Source organism: Rhinopithecus roxellana, chromosome 13, assembly GCF_007565055.1.
Source record: "Rhinopithecus roxellana isolate Shanxi Qingling chromosome 13, ASM756505v1, whole genome shotgun sequence".
In the NCBI taxonomy this organism is placed as follows: Eukaryota; Metazoa; Chordata; class Mammalia; order Primates; family Cercopithecidae; genus Rhinopithecus; species Rhinopithecus roxellana.
Window position 1 is genome coordinate 105,612,862 of NC_044561.1, and position 16,333 is coordinate 105,629,194.

Genomic DNA, 16,333 nt, shown 5'->3' on the forward strand with positions numbered 1-16,333 from the left:
AGGCTTCCAAGGAGGCAGAGGAGGAAGAAGAGGCCACAGCTACAGGAAAGAAGATGAAGTTTGAAAAGCTTCTTCTATCCTTGTCTTTTCCTCATCCATTTGAAAGGACTCGGCTGGAGGACAGTGGCATGATCTCGGCTCGCTGCAGCCTCCACCTCCCAGGTTCAGTGGTTCTCCTGCCTTACCCTCCTGAGTAGCCAGGACTACAGGTGCCTGTCACCATGCCCAGCTAACTTTTGGAGTTTTTCTTAGCAGAGTCAGGGTTTCACCATGTTAGCCAGGCTGGTCTTGAACTCCTGAGCTCAAGTGATCCGCCCATCCCAGCCTCCCAAAGTGCTGGGATTATAGGTGTGAGCCACCGTGCCCAGACGATATGGTTTCATCTCATGTAAAAAAAACCATTTTTTTCCAACAAATAATTTTTTTTGTTGTGGGGATTGTAAAGGAAAGCAGAGTGTTTTATCAAATTTTTTGCTTCAGTGGCTTTAGAACAATTTAAAAGTCAACTTTGGTGTCAGAAAAAAAGAGGACCATGAGGGAAATCCTCAGGTAAAACACGTAAAATAAAGTGCAGCGATAGGCAGCTAAGTTAGTGGCATCCAATGCAAATGTCAGGAGGGTTGAGAGCAGTTTTCCCAAGCAAATGGTTCTCCCCACCTTCCTCTCCTTCAGTCTCCACCTCCTAGGCCCAGGGGAGAAAGCCAGAGAGGTAGCAGTATCCACAGGAGAAACTGGGTTGGCAAACACTTAACACAGACTGCAGGGAAAACTCCAGAAACACTAACCAAGGTAAAAATGAAGTAAAATTGAGAGACAAAGGGTTAACTTTAGTTTAGGTAAATTTAATGACTGTAAAAGCTGTTCACATAGCAGCTTTAAAGAGACATGTTTTCCACTGACATAAAGTTGCTTCACCCCTTGCAGCTTATCTCCACAGCTTCATGACCTCTTTCCTCAGCGGCCGGCAATGTCTCTCCTTCCTGTTGGGGAGGACTGCCCAAGTCAGCTCTGAGGCCATCCTCTCAGGTCAGCAATTTGCAGAGGAGTCCTTCAGAGTGGTCCTGCAGAGAACATGTCCCCTAAGTGTCTGAGAGCTGGCCGAGGTGATCTGAAAGAAAACCAGGCAGAAGAAGGCAAGGTAACTAGGACTGTACCACTGGGACTTCACACGGAGCCTCTAGAGGAGAAGCCCCTAAAAGGAATCTGATGGAGGCGACTGGTTGGCAGAGACCACATGGCTCCTGTGTGCCCCCGATCCTGGCAGGAAGAGAGGCCTCATGGAATGGCAATGTATATAATTTAAGAAGTCAAAGCAGGTCAGACCCAGACATGTCTCCCTTCTCTCTTGGAAAATGGCTCCTCCTCAACTCTAACCATAAAATTCAGGTGAAACTGCCCATCACAGACCCTGTCCTCCTAACTCCAAGGCTGAGCCAGTCAAATCCTTCCTTAGGATATTTACAGCCAACAATTGGTGAGAAATGTTCTCTCTCCTCCAACTGAGAGCTGAAAGAATGTGACCCAAAGTTATCTGTGGTCACATTTCTTACCATAAGAACAAGTCAGTCCATTAGTAAATACTTACTAAGTACATATTTTGTACCCGGAATTGCCCTAGGTGCTAGAAAATAAAGATAAACAAACAGAAACAAAACAGGCATTTTCCCTGCCCTTAAAGGAACTTCTGTGGACGCTCTAGGGCATCAGTCTGTGTCCTGCCTAACCCATTAGCCCGTGTCCTGCCAGCTTCTGGTTCTGAGGCGAAGTGGACATGAGAACAAGACAGGGAAGGTGGCAGTAGCAGAACTGGGCAGTGTGAGAAGAGAAGACAGAAGAAAGGAAGAAATGGAAGGAGAGAATAAAAGCATATCGCCAGTGAAAGGCAGAAAGAAAGAGAGGGAAAATCCCACAGCCATATAGCTGATCTGCAAGTCCAGGGAAGAGACCCAAGAAACTTGAGCACATGTAAGTTAGAGAGGCCTGAGCCGTCAGAGATCACAAAGAACACGTTGATCTCCGACAGGGAACACTCTCTACCCACTCGAAATCACTTACACCTCCTGGCCTCTCTGCAGCAAGAAACTACATGCCACTGCTTACTCCAAACTCACCGAATTCCCACAAAGAACCCTTCCAGGGCAGGGCAGGAGAAAAGGTAAGAAGAATAAGAAGGCATTAGTAAGGAGCAGTCTAAAATACAATCCAAAGTGCCCTTACATTGTACTGGTTGAGAGGAGATTTTTATTTTACTAAAATGTGTCTCTAGGAAAAAACTTTATTACCACAAATTATCCAAACCAACACTCATTTCACAGTACAAGCCGACGGCCCAAAAGGACTCCTCACCTTCACCAGCACATAGTCCCCAGGCTGGGCTCTGACCCTGAGCCCAGGGTTATTGACATCCTCCATGTCTGCATCAGGGAAGATCACCTTAAGGTTTCCATCATTCCTGCCGCACAGGTCAGTGGCAGAGCGTTTACTGAGCTGCAGAAAGAAGACAGAAGAGTTTATGGATTTGTCACAGTCGTAAGTTCTTGAAGGGTAGAACTTGTGCCTTCTCTGTCTTGGATCCCCAAGAGTCTGACCCACAGAGCAATCCTTAACCAAGGAATCATTGAAGATTCAGTGTTTGCTGCTGCTTCACCAGCAAGGGCAGTGTATGGCCCACAATAGAAACACTGAAGTTTTGCTAACTATATTATAATGAATCAATTAATCAGTGAGTCTGTAGAGAACTGCCTTCTGCAAGAATGGACCTCCAACAGGCCTGAAGCCAGAGACATATGAGTGATGCATTTGGAAAACCAACTGTCACTTTACCCAGTCTCATACTAATCACTCATGAATGTTCTGGGATTGTTTGGCCTGAATTACTTGCCGTTACTGAATAGACAGACTGAAAGGCAGAATCTCCATCACAACACCCAGAACACAGAGCCAGGAAAACACTAACATCACTATGATGGGATTAACTTCTAGAGTCTACAGAAACCCTTCTCTTCCAGCCATGATAAAGAGAGAGAAACAAGTTTACCCTTCAGCCTTATAAACAATAACCAGCAAATTGGGCAAAATATATGAAACAACTGTTTTCGGATACTGGACAAAAGATCACACAAGACTGTGAACTGTGAGAGAAGGAAAACAAAGTGAGCCCCCCAAACACCCCTGCTTTCTGCCAGAAGGTACATGCCAGACGGGAGCCTGTGAAGCAGGAGGGGAGAGCTCAAGCACAGCACAGTGGTCCTCCCTGCACTGAAGAGAGAGGGATCAGGGTCCAGGGAGCCTGAAATAGTTAGAAACTGTGAAGCAAATTCTAGAAAGGAGGGAGCGAAGCAGAAAAAGAATTTCAGAAATACGCAGGGGGTCCTTATGAGTCTTTGCTGAACACTAACACTCGCACATGTAGCATAAAACTCCATGAAGTCAGGCAAAGAGAGTAACCTGGGAACTGTCCACTGAACAGTTCCCAGAACTCACATGTGGCTTGGAATCCACCACCAAATAGAAGAGTTTATGGATTTGTCACAGTCGTAAGTTCTTGGAGGGTAGAAATTGTGCTTATCAGTTCCTTGGGATATATTTATTAGCAACTCCTGACAGAAGGCCACATCTTAGTAGTGAGGCTAAACTATCCAGAGAATAAAAAAGTTTTTTTGGCTGGGCGCAGTGGCCCATGCCTGTAATTCCAGCACTTTGGGAAGCTGAGGCGAGTGAATCACCTGAGGTCAGGAGTTTGAGATCAGCCTGGACAACATGGTGAAACCCCGTCGAAACTGAAAATACAAAAATTAGCCAGGCACGGTGGTGCACATCTGTAGTCTCAGCTACTCGGGAGGCTGAGGCAGGAGAATCGCTCGAACCTGGGAAGCAGAGGTTGCAGTGAGCCGAGATCACGCCACTGCCCTCCAGTGTGGGCAACAGAGTGAGCCTCCGTCTCAAAAAAAAAAAAAAAAAAAAAAAGGAAGGGAGGGAGGGAGGGAAGGAACAATCTCTGTGATCTCTGGGACAATATCAAGTGCTTGGACATATGTGTAATTGAAGTACTGAAGTGGTGGAGGGGGGTGGAAGAGAAAGCAGAGCAAAAAAATCTGAAGAGTAACAGGTGAAATTTTTCCAGATTTGATGAAAACTATAACCCCAGAAACTAAAAAGCCTCAAAAAAATCCCAAAGAAAACACAAAGGGGTAAACACAAAGAAAACCACCCCCAGCCACATCAAATTCCTAAAAACAGTGATAAAGCAAAATATTAAAAGCAGCCAAAGAAAATGGCGTAAAGAAGAATGACCACAAACCTGTCAGAATCATGTATGTCAGAAGTCAACAGAATGATATCTTCAAAATGTCAACCTAAAAGTCAACACTCGGTGAAAATATATTTTTAAAAGGAAGGTGAAATAAAGATATTTTCAGACAAACAAAACCTGAGCGGCATCACTGCCAAAAGACCTGCATTACAAGCGATGTTAAAAGAAGCCTTTCAAGCACAAACAAAACGATGCCCAGTGGAAACGTGAACGTACACAAGGGATGAAGAATGCCAGAAATAGTAAATGAGTGGGTAAATGCAGACTTTTTTCTCTCATTTATTAAAGTTCCTTAAAAAGATAATTGTTTAAAGCAAAAATAACCATGATTTAGGGATACAAAAGTAAAACTCTGTAACAATAGCACAAAAGAAGGAGGAAGGGACAGAAGTATATCATTATAAGAATCTTACATTAAACACACTGAGTGATACCCAATCTGGGGTTAAAATAATGAGCCAAAAAGAATCCAAAGGGCACATAATCTGCCATTAGAAAATCAAGTTCTGACTACATGCTATATCTTAAGTAATCAAAGACGCAGGAAGGAGTTCAGTCTTTAAATGAATTATCGCTTTAGGGAAACAACCTTCAGCTGAGATTTAGAGTCTCTACTATTTCCTACAAAATACTTACTAGTTACAAAAGGAAAAAGAGTAACTTTACAGTCAAGAAGGCTGAGAGATAGCATCTTCCATGTTTTCAAAGTTAACATCATCAGTAATGAGACAAATCAAAATTGTATGCCACCTCACAGGATATGATTAGAATACAACGTCCTCTCTCTGGTATTCCTGCCAAAGAAGACATAACCTGAATTTTATCATGAAAATACATCAAATTAGGGACATTCTACAAAATAACTGGCCTATAATCTTTAAGTGTCAAGGTCATGGAAGTCAAAGAAATAATGAGGAACCATCCTAGATTAAAGGAGACTAGAGAGACATGACAGTTAAATGCAACATGTGATACTAAACCAAATCCTTTTCCTATAAAGGACAGTTCGAAGACAACTGGAGAAACTTACATGGGGTCTCAGGACTGGATGGTAGTAATCTAACAAGGTTAATTTCCTGATTTTCAGTTGTACTACAGTTATCTAGGAGAATGTCCCTGTTTGTACAAGATACACATTACAGTATTTGGGGGTTTAGGGACATCAGGGCAGCAACTTACTCTGAAATGATTCAAGAGGAAAAAGTTCTTTGTAATATACTGCAACTTCTCTATGGGTTTGCATATTTATTGTTTTACAATAAATTTTTTTAAAAAAGAGAGTTCAGGCCAGTGCAGTGGCTCATGCCTGTAATCCCAAAACTTTGGGAGGCTGAGGTAGGAGGATTGCATGAGGCAAGGAGTTTGAGACCAACCTGGGCAACACAGCAAAACCCCATCTCTACAAAAAATTTGGAAAATTAGCCATGAGTGGTTGTACACATATATAGTACCAGCTACTCAGGAGGCTGAAGCAGGAGGGTCATGTGAGCCCAGGGAGTTCAAGGTTATAGTGAGCTATCGTTATACCACCACACTCCAGCCAGGGCGACAGAGCGAGAGACTTTCTCTCAAAAAATATAAAAAATAAATAATAAAATCAATTAAATTGAGAGTTCAGGTTCTATGATTTGAAAAAAACCAAGTGTAAAAGAACATTCATGAGACAAACAGGGAAATTAGAACACTGAGCAAATATTTGATAATGTTAAGAAAGTTGGAAGTGCTTTGGAAATCTAAAAAGAATATTAAGAAACTATGGTCAATTATTGTCAGATACAATAGCATTTTGTTTATAATTTTTTTAAAGTCTTTATCTTAAAGGCATATATACTGAAGTATTTACTGAAGAAATATCTTTTTTATTTTGAGATGGAGTCTTGCTATGTCACCCAGGCTGGAGTGCAATGGTGTGATCTTGGCTCACTGCAACCTCCGCCTCCCAGGTTCAAGCAATTCTCCCACCTCAGCCTCCTGAGTAGCTAGGACTACAGGTGTGCACCACCATACCTGGCTAATTTTTGTTTTTTCAGTAGAGACGGGGTTTCACCATGTTGGACAGGATGGTATCAAACTCCTGACCTCAACTGATCCACCCACCTCAGCCCCTGAAAGTGCTGGGATTACAGGCGCAAGCCACTACATCCAGCCTCTATGTCTACTTATGTTTAAAATTCTCCATAATGTAAAAAAAAAAGAAAAAAAGGCGGCGTGATTATAGATGCTGGAGATAGAGCTGTATCAAATACTGACTCTGTCACACACTAGCTGTGTAACCTTAGGGAAGTTATGCTCTGTCTCTGAGGTCAGTACCCTCATGCACAAAAGGGAGCTAATAACAGCACCTTTCTCCAAGGACCGAGGTGGCATTCTGTGCTGATGGCCATAAAGTGCACAGTTCCTGGCAGACAGTAAATGTTGAGTGATGTAAGCCATTATCATCTTTTCTGCCACTCTGGACATAGCAACTTGGTGTTTTAAACTGGCCATGTCTGGAGGAAACAAAGTCTCCTCTAAGAGAAAGCAATGACTCCAACTGCTAGCCTTGAAAAACCCATTTATTCTCTAGCACCAAGTAAGTAATGGCTATGTTGGATGTTTAAGAAAGAGCTTTGTGGTCGAGAGCAGTGGCTCACACCAGTAATCACAACTCTTTGGGAGGCCGAGGTGGGTGGAGCACCTGAGGTCAGGAGTTTGAGAGCAGCCTGGCCAATATGGTGAAATCCTGTCTCTACTAAAAATACAAAAATTAGCTGGGCATGGTAGTGGGTGCCTGCGATCCCAGCTACTCTGGAGGCTGAGACAGGAGAATTGCTTGAGCCTGGGAGGCAGAGGTTGCAGTAAGCCAAGATTGTGCCACTGCACTCCAGCCTAAGCGAAAGAGTAAGACTCCGTCTCAAAAACAAAAACAAAAACAAAAAAAGGCCAGGCATGGTGGCTCGTGCCTGTAATCCCAGCACTTTGCAAGGCTGAGGTGGGTGGATAACTTCGAGACCACCCCGGCCAACATGATGAAACCCTGTCTCTACTAAAAAAATACAAAAATTAGCCAGGCATGGTGACACACACCTGTAATCCCAGCTACTCAGGAGGCAGATGCAAGAGAATCGCTTTAACCTAGGAAGCGGAGGTTGCAGAGGTTGAGACTGTGCCACTGTACTCCAGCCTGGGCAAAAGAGCGAGACTCCACCTCAAAAAAAAAAAAAAGAAAGAAAAGAAAAAAAGGCCGGGCCTGGTGGCTCACACCTGTAATCCCAGCACTTTGGGAGGCCGAGGTGGGTGGATCACGAGGTCAGGAGATCGAGACCATCCTGGCTAACAGGGTGAAAACCCACCTCTACTAAAAATACAAAAAATTAGCCAGGCGTGGTGGTGGGCGCCTGTAGTCCCAGCTACTCAGGAGGCTGAGGCAGAAGAATGGCGTGAACCCAGGAGGCGGAGCTTGCAGTGAGCCAAGATCTTGCCACTGCACTCCAGCCTGGGTGACAGAGTGAGACTCTGTCTCAAAAAAAAAAAAAAAAAGAAATACTTTTTTTGGCCGGGCGCGGTGGCTCATGCCTGTAATTCCAGCACTTTGGGAGGCCGAGGCAGGCGAATCACAAGGTCAGGAGATCGAGACCACGGTGAAACCCCATCTCTATTAAAAATACAAAAAATTAGCCGGGCGCGGTGGTGGTTGCCTATAGTCCCAGCTACTCGGGAGGCTGAGGCAGGAGAATGGCGTGAACCCGGGAGGCGGAGCTTGCAGTGAGCCGAGATTGTGTCACTGCACTCCAGCCTGGGCGACAGAGCGAGACTCCACCTCAAAAAAAAAAAAAAAAAAAGAAATTTTTTTTGTGTAAATCTAACAAAACATGGACAAAATCTGTACACTGAAAACTACAAAAACTTTGATTTAAAACATCAGCCTGTAGTCCCAGCTACTTGGGAGACTGAGGCAGAAGGATCACTTGAGCCCAGCAGTTTGAGTCCAGCCTAGGCAACATAGTAAGGAAAAAAAAAAAAATCAAAGATCTAATGTTCTGAAACATAAAAAACAACATAATAACACCAACACATATGGCCTCACCCCTTCCACTAGCACCAACTGGGTACAGCCCACAGACATCTGATTGGCTTTTGTTGCTTCTTCTCGGAAGACAGTGATAAGTTCCTCCAAACGCCTTAATTTTACCTCTTCCGGGACATCATCCTTCAGCCTATGATATGCCCGTGTCTTCTATTTAAAAAAAAAAGGAAACAGAGGTCACCCAGGACTTGTAGAATCTATTCTTAATGCACAGAGGGGCACCATGTTCATTCTACCTACAAGTTACAGACACATGTACAGAAACCCAAGCCAGAGCTAAGAGCTTTCTCTGGCTCTGGGAGCATTCCAAGATAGAAATGTAGTGGAGTCACATTTTTGCAAGGGTTAAATTCTAAATTTAGCACATGAAAATCACAGACTCAGAATTACTCTTCATATTTATCCTAACATTACACTTACACATATACCAAATGGCTCATATACATTAGGTTACTCAGCAGCACTATTTATAAAGACATAAGATGCAATGCAGCCTAAATGTTTCATTAGGCAAGTAGTCACAGAAATTATGGTTTATCTATACAATGGAATATTGTGCAGCTATTAAACAGAATGATAGTTCTATATGTACTAATGTGGATTGTTCTCCAAAATCTACTGTTACTTGAAATAAGCAAAGTACAGATCAACACATATAACTTTGGTGTAGACAGAATACATACAGGCATGCTTATGAAAACATGAAATATCCTCAGAAAGTTATAAAAGAAATTGCTAAGAGTAGTTGCCTTAAGGGAAGGAACCAAAACATTAGGCAACCTAGGAAGAAGGAAGAACTACTCATGTACACCACTTAAACTTTTGAATTTTATACCACAAGCATGTATTACCTAGTCCAAAAGAAAAAAGGGAATTTATCCTTAAAACGCCTTTAAATCAGTCAAAACCACAGTGTGTATATATATATCTTTATGGCTCAGTACAGCTGGAGAACCACTGAACTAGACAAAAGTATGGAATAAAAGGAGTATCTATATACCAAAGTCTGGACATTCAAACCAATCTGCCTTGAAGAGAAGATCCACAGAGGAAAATGGAGAATCCTAAAAATACTGCAGAGTTTACTCCGTTCTGTCTATTAACAACAATAACTTACCTCTGTTGTGCATTTATTATGCATGAAACACAATTATAACTGCTTTAAACATATTATCTTACTTAATCCCCAGAACAACCCTATGAGGTTGGTACTAATGTTATCCCCATTTCACAGATGAGGAAACCAAGACATTTGCCCAATGTTACATAGTTTTTGTTTGTTTTTTGTTTTTGTTTTTGAGACACAGTCTCGCTCTGTAGCCCAGGCTGCAATGCAGTGGCACGATCTCGGCTCACTGCAAGCTCCACCTCCCAGGTTCACGCCATTCTCCTGCCTCAGCCTCCCCGGTAGCTGGGACTACAGGCGCCACCACCACGCCTGGCTAATTTTTTGTATTTTCAGTAGAGACGCGGTTTCACCGTGTTAGCCAGGATGGTCCTGATCTCCTGACCTCGTGATCTGCCCACCTCGGCCTCTCAAAGTGCTGGGATTACAGGCATTAGCCACCACGCCCGGCCAATGTCACATAGTTATTAAGTGGCAGAGGCACAATTTGAGTGCTTGCTCTCATCCACTAGGTTCTTGATTAAGTTCCTGTAACCTTAATCCTAACTTAGGAATTCGGTCCCAAAGTGAACATTCATATTCAGTGACCACAGGATGCTTCTCCCACACGCTGAAAACCCATTTCCCATCCCTAGGATTTTTTTTTTTTTTTTCCTTTTTTGAGATAGGGTCTTACTCTGTTGCCAAACTGGAGTACAGTGACACAATCTTGGCTCACCACAGCTTCAACCTCCCAGGCTCAAGTGATCCTCCCACTTCAGCCTCCCAAATAGCTGGGAACACAAGCATATGCCACCACGCTTGGCTTTTTTTTTTTTTTTTTTTTTTTTTTGTAGAGACAGGGTCTCCCTGTTACCCAGGTTGGTCTGAAATTCCTGGGCTTAAGTGATCCTCCCACCTCTACCAATCCTAGTATTAAAAAGAATTTCTCAGGCCAGGCCCAGTGGCTCATGTCTGTAATCTCAGCACTTTGGGAAACAAAGGTGGGCAGATCACCTGAGGTTGGGAGTTGGAGACCAGCCTGACCAATATGGAAAAACCCTGTCTCTACTAAAAATACAAAATTAGCCGCGCGTGGTGGCACATGCCTGTAATCCCAGTTACTCAGGAGACTGAGGCAGGAGAATAGCTTGAACCCAGGAGGCGGAGGTTGCAGTGAGCTGTCATGCCATTGCACTTCAGCCTGGGCAACAAGAGCGAGACTCTGTCTCAAAAAATAAAAAAAAAGAATTTATCTTGGGAGGCTGAGGTGGGTGGATCATGAGGTCAAGAGATCAAGACCATCCTGGCCAACATGGTGAAACCCTGTCTCTACTAAAAAATACAAAAATTAGCCGGGTATGGTGGCATGCACCAGTAATCCCAGCTACTCGGGAGGTTGAGGCAGGAGGATCGCTCGAACCCAGGAAGTGGAGGTTGCAGTGACTCAAGATCACACCTCTGCCCTCCAGCCTGGCAACAGAGCGAGACTCTGTCTCAAAAAAAAAAAAAGAATTTCTCTTGCATATTTGTGATGTCCATGGAAAAAAAGCAAAATAGAAACTAACAGCTCCTCTGAAGCTTCATCTCTCCAGAACAATAAAAGAGACATGAATAGATACATACATCGGCACAGTTACGCTGCCCACAGAACACTATGCAGTGGCTTTAAAACAAATGAATAAAGTCGAGGCGTCATGACTGACACCTTTAATCTCAGCACTTTGGGAGACCGAGGGGGAAGGACTGCCTGAGCAAGACACTGCTTCTTAAAAAAACACAAAAAATAGTTTGGTTGATGGCAGCTCAGTAACAATGACAATAAAGTCATGGGTTCAGTCATTCGTCAGCCAGCTTTTCTGAGCCCCCTGGCCACAGAGGCCTTCAGTCTCCTGCCCAAACACAAGCACACTGCCACAAAGATGACTGAGGGAATCAGGAGTGAACCATGCAAATCCATGCCTACAATCAAGAAAATGACAGTCAACCAGGACTATCCTTCTCTGCAGGAAAAGTGCACTAATCTCTCCTTCTTTCCTAATCTCCTTCTGCTTTGTTTTCCTGGGAATCCGCTTTGTTTCTTGGGAAGCTTCCAAGTGAGTTCACTTGCCTAGGAAAACAGATATGAGGAACCACTGAGGATGGCTGCGAAGATGACCAGAGGCCCCGGTAAAATAAATCACACCTGCAGACCAAAAAGGAGTTCTGCATGTTAAGAAACAATCTTAGATTTCTTATAAAGAAAAGGTTTTCTCCTTCCATATTCAAATTGTAAACAATCTAAACATAATTTTAAAATATTTTAATGAAGAGGAATCAGTATTCCTCTTCATTAAATTACATGATACACAGTAATCATGTATCACCAAACTGCTGAACTGTTTCAAAGAGTAGACACAGTGGACTAGAAAAATGAAAGGAAGTGAATCCTAAGAGCCTGTGGTTTCTCAAGGACTGCCTTGCCACCACTCTCTTTTCTGCCCAGTTCTCTACAATCACCCCCAAACTGGTCAGGAATGATGTCAGTCCTCCCCAACCCCATGGCTCACCTGTCTCATGCTGTAGGCAAAGAGGAAGCCCATGTTGTACTGAACTTCCCGGAGCAAAGAGACTGTCTGGACGTGATCTTCCTCCGTCTCACCACAAAAGCCAGCAATGAAGTCGCTGCTGAGGCTCACACCTGTGACACACAGCAAAGGACGACAGGTCACTGCTGTTTACCTTCAAGGGAAGCCTTTGGCATATGTGGATTACAAGGGAGGGATAGCAACTGTAAGGCCCTCCCTAGGACTATTCAGCCCATGCATAAGTAAAACAAATAGTCAGTACAGAGTAAGGCGAGATGGGCCTCTTCATCCACAGCATTCCATGACAGAGACCAGCTTCTTGGCCTACATTTCCCCTAAGCACTAGAAAAGCTATTTTCACTTCCAGTGCTGCATTTAGGGACACAGTAGGAGTCCACATTTTCATATCAGTCCTCTTACCAGTGAAAAGCTTGTGGTGTTTCATACAAAAATATATTTCTGAATTTGGTTTCATACAATGGTCATTTAAGACAGTAGTAGTGGCTGGGTGCAGTGGCTCACCCCTGTAATCCCAGCACTTTGAGAGACTGAGGTGGGCGGATCACTTGAGGTCAGGAGATCGAGACCAGCCTGGCAAAACCCCATCTCTACAAAAAATTACAAAAATTAGCCAGGCATGGTGGTGTTCAACTGTACTCCCAGCTACTCAGGAGGCTGAGGTGTGAGGATCACCTGAGCCCACGGAGGTCAAGGCTGTGGTGAACTGTGTTCGTGCCACTGCACTCCAGCCTGGGCGACAGAATGAGAGCCTATCCCCCCCAAAAAAATTATTCCAATGACCCAATGAGGTGAGTACTATTAACTCCATTTTACACATGAGAAAGCTGCAGCCCAAAGAAATGAAGTCACTTATCTGCTACCACACAGCCTGTAACAGTGGAGCTTCACCCATAGTCACATACCTAGACTCCGCATTACCCTGCCCCATCAAAATGAAAGTCTTTGTGCATAAAAGTTACAATAATTAGGCCGGGTGCAGCGGCTCATGCCTATAATCCCAATACTTTGGCAGGCTGAGGCAGGCAGATCGCTTGAGGTCAGGAGTTCAGGACCAGCCTGGGCAACATGGTAAAACCCATCTCTACCAAAAAAAATACAAAAATTAGCTGGGCGTGGTAGCCTATAGTCTTGGCTACTTGGGAGGCTGAGGTACAAAAATCGCTTGAACCTGGCAGGCAGAGGCTGCAGTGAGCCGAGATTGCACCACCACACTCTAGCCTGGGCAATAGAGCAAGATTCTATCTCAAAAAAAACAAGAAACAAACAAAAAAAACAAAAAACAAAAACAAAAACAGTTATAATTAGAAGTTTTGGGAAAAATGTATACACCCACAACCAAATCTAAACTAAAAGACTACAGACTATTTTATTAGGAGGAAGAGGACAGAGGAGAATATAGAATAAGATAATATGAAAGGAATTATCTTTAAAATTTACAATAATAAGTTGCCATAAAGCTAGTTAGAAAAAGTACACATTTTAAAAGATATCAATTGCTCTCAAATCAGAACTAATTTAGACATAACTTTGTCACCTTACAAGATGAGATAAGGTCTTTCCTCTCCGTCCAGAAATACAAAGACCATAGAAAAGGAGTTTCTATAGCCTTGAGACCACAAGATCATCCATACCTGAGTATTTCCAGCAGGACTAAGACAACAAAAAGTCAGAAAGACATAAAAGAAAGAATACAAAGAGAGAGAAAGAGAAAGAAGAGGAGCACAAGAAGTATGAAATTGTGTCACAAGGAAATGCCAAAGGTGATGACGGCTGCCTGTATCTAACAACAAGGCTGGTCACTGGTAGAGTAACATGCACAGCAGAATGGGTTTCTTAAATGTACCTGGAATAGATTCTTTGATATGGTGAACTAACTCCACATAAGCTTCTCTTGAATATCTGCAATAAAGAACAAAAGGAAAAGGCCTACATAAATCCAATCTTTTTAAATGAATGCTGCAAAAAGATAACACTATGAATTCCCACGTGTAATCACTTTTCATCCACATGGCAGGGCACACGAGTAGATTAAAGTATCCAAAAGAGCCCTTTTGATCCAAGCTGTATCTTCTAATCTAATCTAGAGCCTATGAATTTTTATTTCAAGGACATAAACTTGTTTTTTTTTTTGAGACAGAGTCTCACTCTGTCTCCCAAGCTGGAGTGCAGTGGCACAATCTCAGCTCACTGAAACCTCAAACTTCCGGGCTCAAGTGATTCTTCCACCTCAGCCTCTCAAGTAGCTGGGACCACAGATGTGCACCACCTACACTCAGCTAGTGTGTGTGTATTGTGTGTGTGTGTGTGTGTGTAGAGACTGGGTTTCGCCATGTTGCCCAGGTGTGTGTGTGTGTGTGTATAGAGACTGGGTTTCGCCATGTTGCCCAGGTGTGTGTGTGTAGAGACTGGGTTTCGCCATGTTGCTCAGGTGTGTGTGTGTAGAGACTGGGTTTCGCCATGTTGCCCAGGTGTGTGTGTGTGTGTGTGTAGAGACTGAGTTTCGCCATGTTGCCCAGGGGGTTTTGTGTGTGTGTGTAGAGACTGGATTTTGCCATGTTGCGCAGGGGTGTGTGTGTGTGTGTAAAGACTGGGTTTCCCCATGTTGCCCAGGCTGGTCTATTCTCAAACTACTGAGCTCAGGCAATCTGCCCACCTCGGCCTCCAGATTAAGCCTTTTAGAGGACCTCTAGAACACTATGCCCTGTGGAAAAAGACAAAGCACTAATTCCATACAGCTTGGCTTGAAGTCTCCCTTCAGTGTCATCTGTGTAATACTTATTATTCTCAAAGAAAGTGAACACATAGAGTGACATTTAAATTCTAAGATGTAACAAAACCTTAATGTTAACATTAAAGAATTAAAATCTCAGAATGTGCCACACCATAGATGCTTAATTTAAAACAAACATACTAAACAGTGAAAATGGGTGACCAGTCCTTAGCCTATGCTTATGGAATTAGCAGAAGCAAGCTCCAGTGCTCCATAGCTTAGTCATACAATAAATACTCACTGGCACACAGTAGCTGCTCAGTAAGTACGTTTTTTAAACCAAACAGTGAAAATGGGTGACCAGTCCTTAGCCTTTGCTTATGGAGTGAGCAGAAGCAAACTCCAGTGCCCAGTGGCTTAGTCATACAATAAAGATTTACTGAGCAGCTACTGTGTGCCACACACTACGCTAGGTTCTTAGCAACAAAGACACTGTTTGGTCATTAAGGAAACATGGAAAAGTGGGGGATGCCCCCTCTCCAAGCAAGTCTGACCCCCTCCGCATGGCCTCCAACACACGGCTGCTTCCACTCTGGGCTGGTAGGTGGATCTGTTTACAGATGTTATCTCTCTCATGAATCAGCTGCAGAACCTGATGAAACAGAACACATTATAGGTAATCAAAATCTCACCAAAGAACCTTACAGAAAGCAACACCACTCTTACTATGTATCCTCCAAGGTTAATTTTCACATAATTAAGAGGCTAATTAAACCAAACACACAAATCACCTATTCCCTAACTTTTGTTCAAGCCCCCTTCTGTTGTCCCAGACATTTCACCTAATGGCATCTCTGCTTTCAAAGAGTAGAGAGAAGAGGCCGGGCGCGGTGGCTCACGCCTGTAATCCCAACACTTTGGGAGGCCGAGACAGGCGGATCACAAGGTCAAGAGATCGAGACCATCCTGGCTAACACGGTGAAACCCCGTCTCTACTAAAAATACAAAAAAAAATCAGCCGGGCGTAGTGGCGGGCACCTGTAGTCCCAGCTACTTAGGAAGCTGAGGCAGGAGAATGGCGTGAACCCAGGAGGCAGAGCTTGCAGTGAGCCGAGATCGCGCCACCGCACTCCAGTCTGGGTGACAGAGTGAGACTCTGTCTCAAAAAAAAAAAATCAAAGAGTAGAGAGAAGCAAGCAAGCAGAGGTCAGATTAAAGCCATGGAGCTGAATACAGGTAGTGCTGACACTAGGGTCAGCAAGCAAAGAAGGCAAAAATGGTACTTCTTTCATCTAGCTTACAACAAACTAGTCACTTCCTTTTTTTTTTTTGAGACAGAGTTTTACTCCCTCACTCAGGTTGGAGTACAGTGGTGCCATCTCAGCTCACTGCAACCCCTGTCCCTTGGGTTCAAGAGATTCTCCTGCCTCAGCCTCCCTAGTAGCAAGGATTACAGGTGCGAACCACCACGCCTGGCTAATTTTTGTATTTTTAGCAGAGATGATGCTGCCCAGGCTGATCTAGAAATACTGACCTCAAGTCATCTGCCTGC

General features: G+C 43.7%; 1 protein-coding gene across 6 annotated transcripts in view; it reads right to left on the reverse strand.

The window, feature by feature from the left end:
• Window positions 1-821: 821 nt before the first annotated feature.
• The window catches only part of CDK5RAP1 (CDK5 regulatory subunit associated protein 1), a 40,382-nt gene continuing 24,870 nt past the window's right edge, over window positions 822-16,333 (reverse strand). For 4 of the 6 annotated variants that reach the window (XM_030914975.1, XM_010360592.2, XM_030914973.1 and 1 more), the window contains 6 exons: window positions 15,336-15,433; window positions 13,915-13,970; window positions 12,033-12,163; window positions 8,379-8,528; window positions 2,347-2,487; window positions 822-1,108 (listed from right to left, as the gene is read on the reverse strand). In XM_030914975.1, the coding sequence (XP_030770835.1) occupies window positions 1,028-1,108; window positions 2,347-2,487; window positions 8,379-8,528; window positions 12,033-12,163; window positions 13,915-13,970; window positions 15,336-15,433 (657 nt within the window). In that variant the 3' untranslated portion in view covers window positions 822-1,027. Of the gene's footprint in view, window positions 1,109-1,149; window positions 2,488-8,378; window positions 8,529-12,032; window positions 12,164-13,914; window positions 13,971-15,335; window positions 15,434-16,333 lie in introns of those variants that run through there. The other 2 variants (XM_010360590.2, XM_030914974.1) reach the window with 2 other exon arrangements.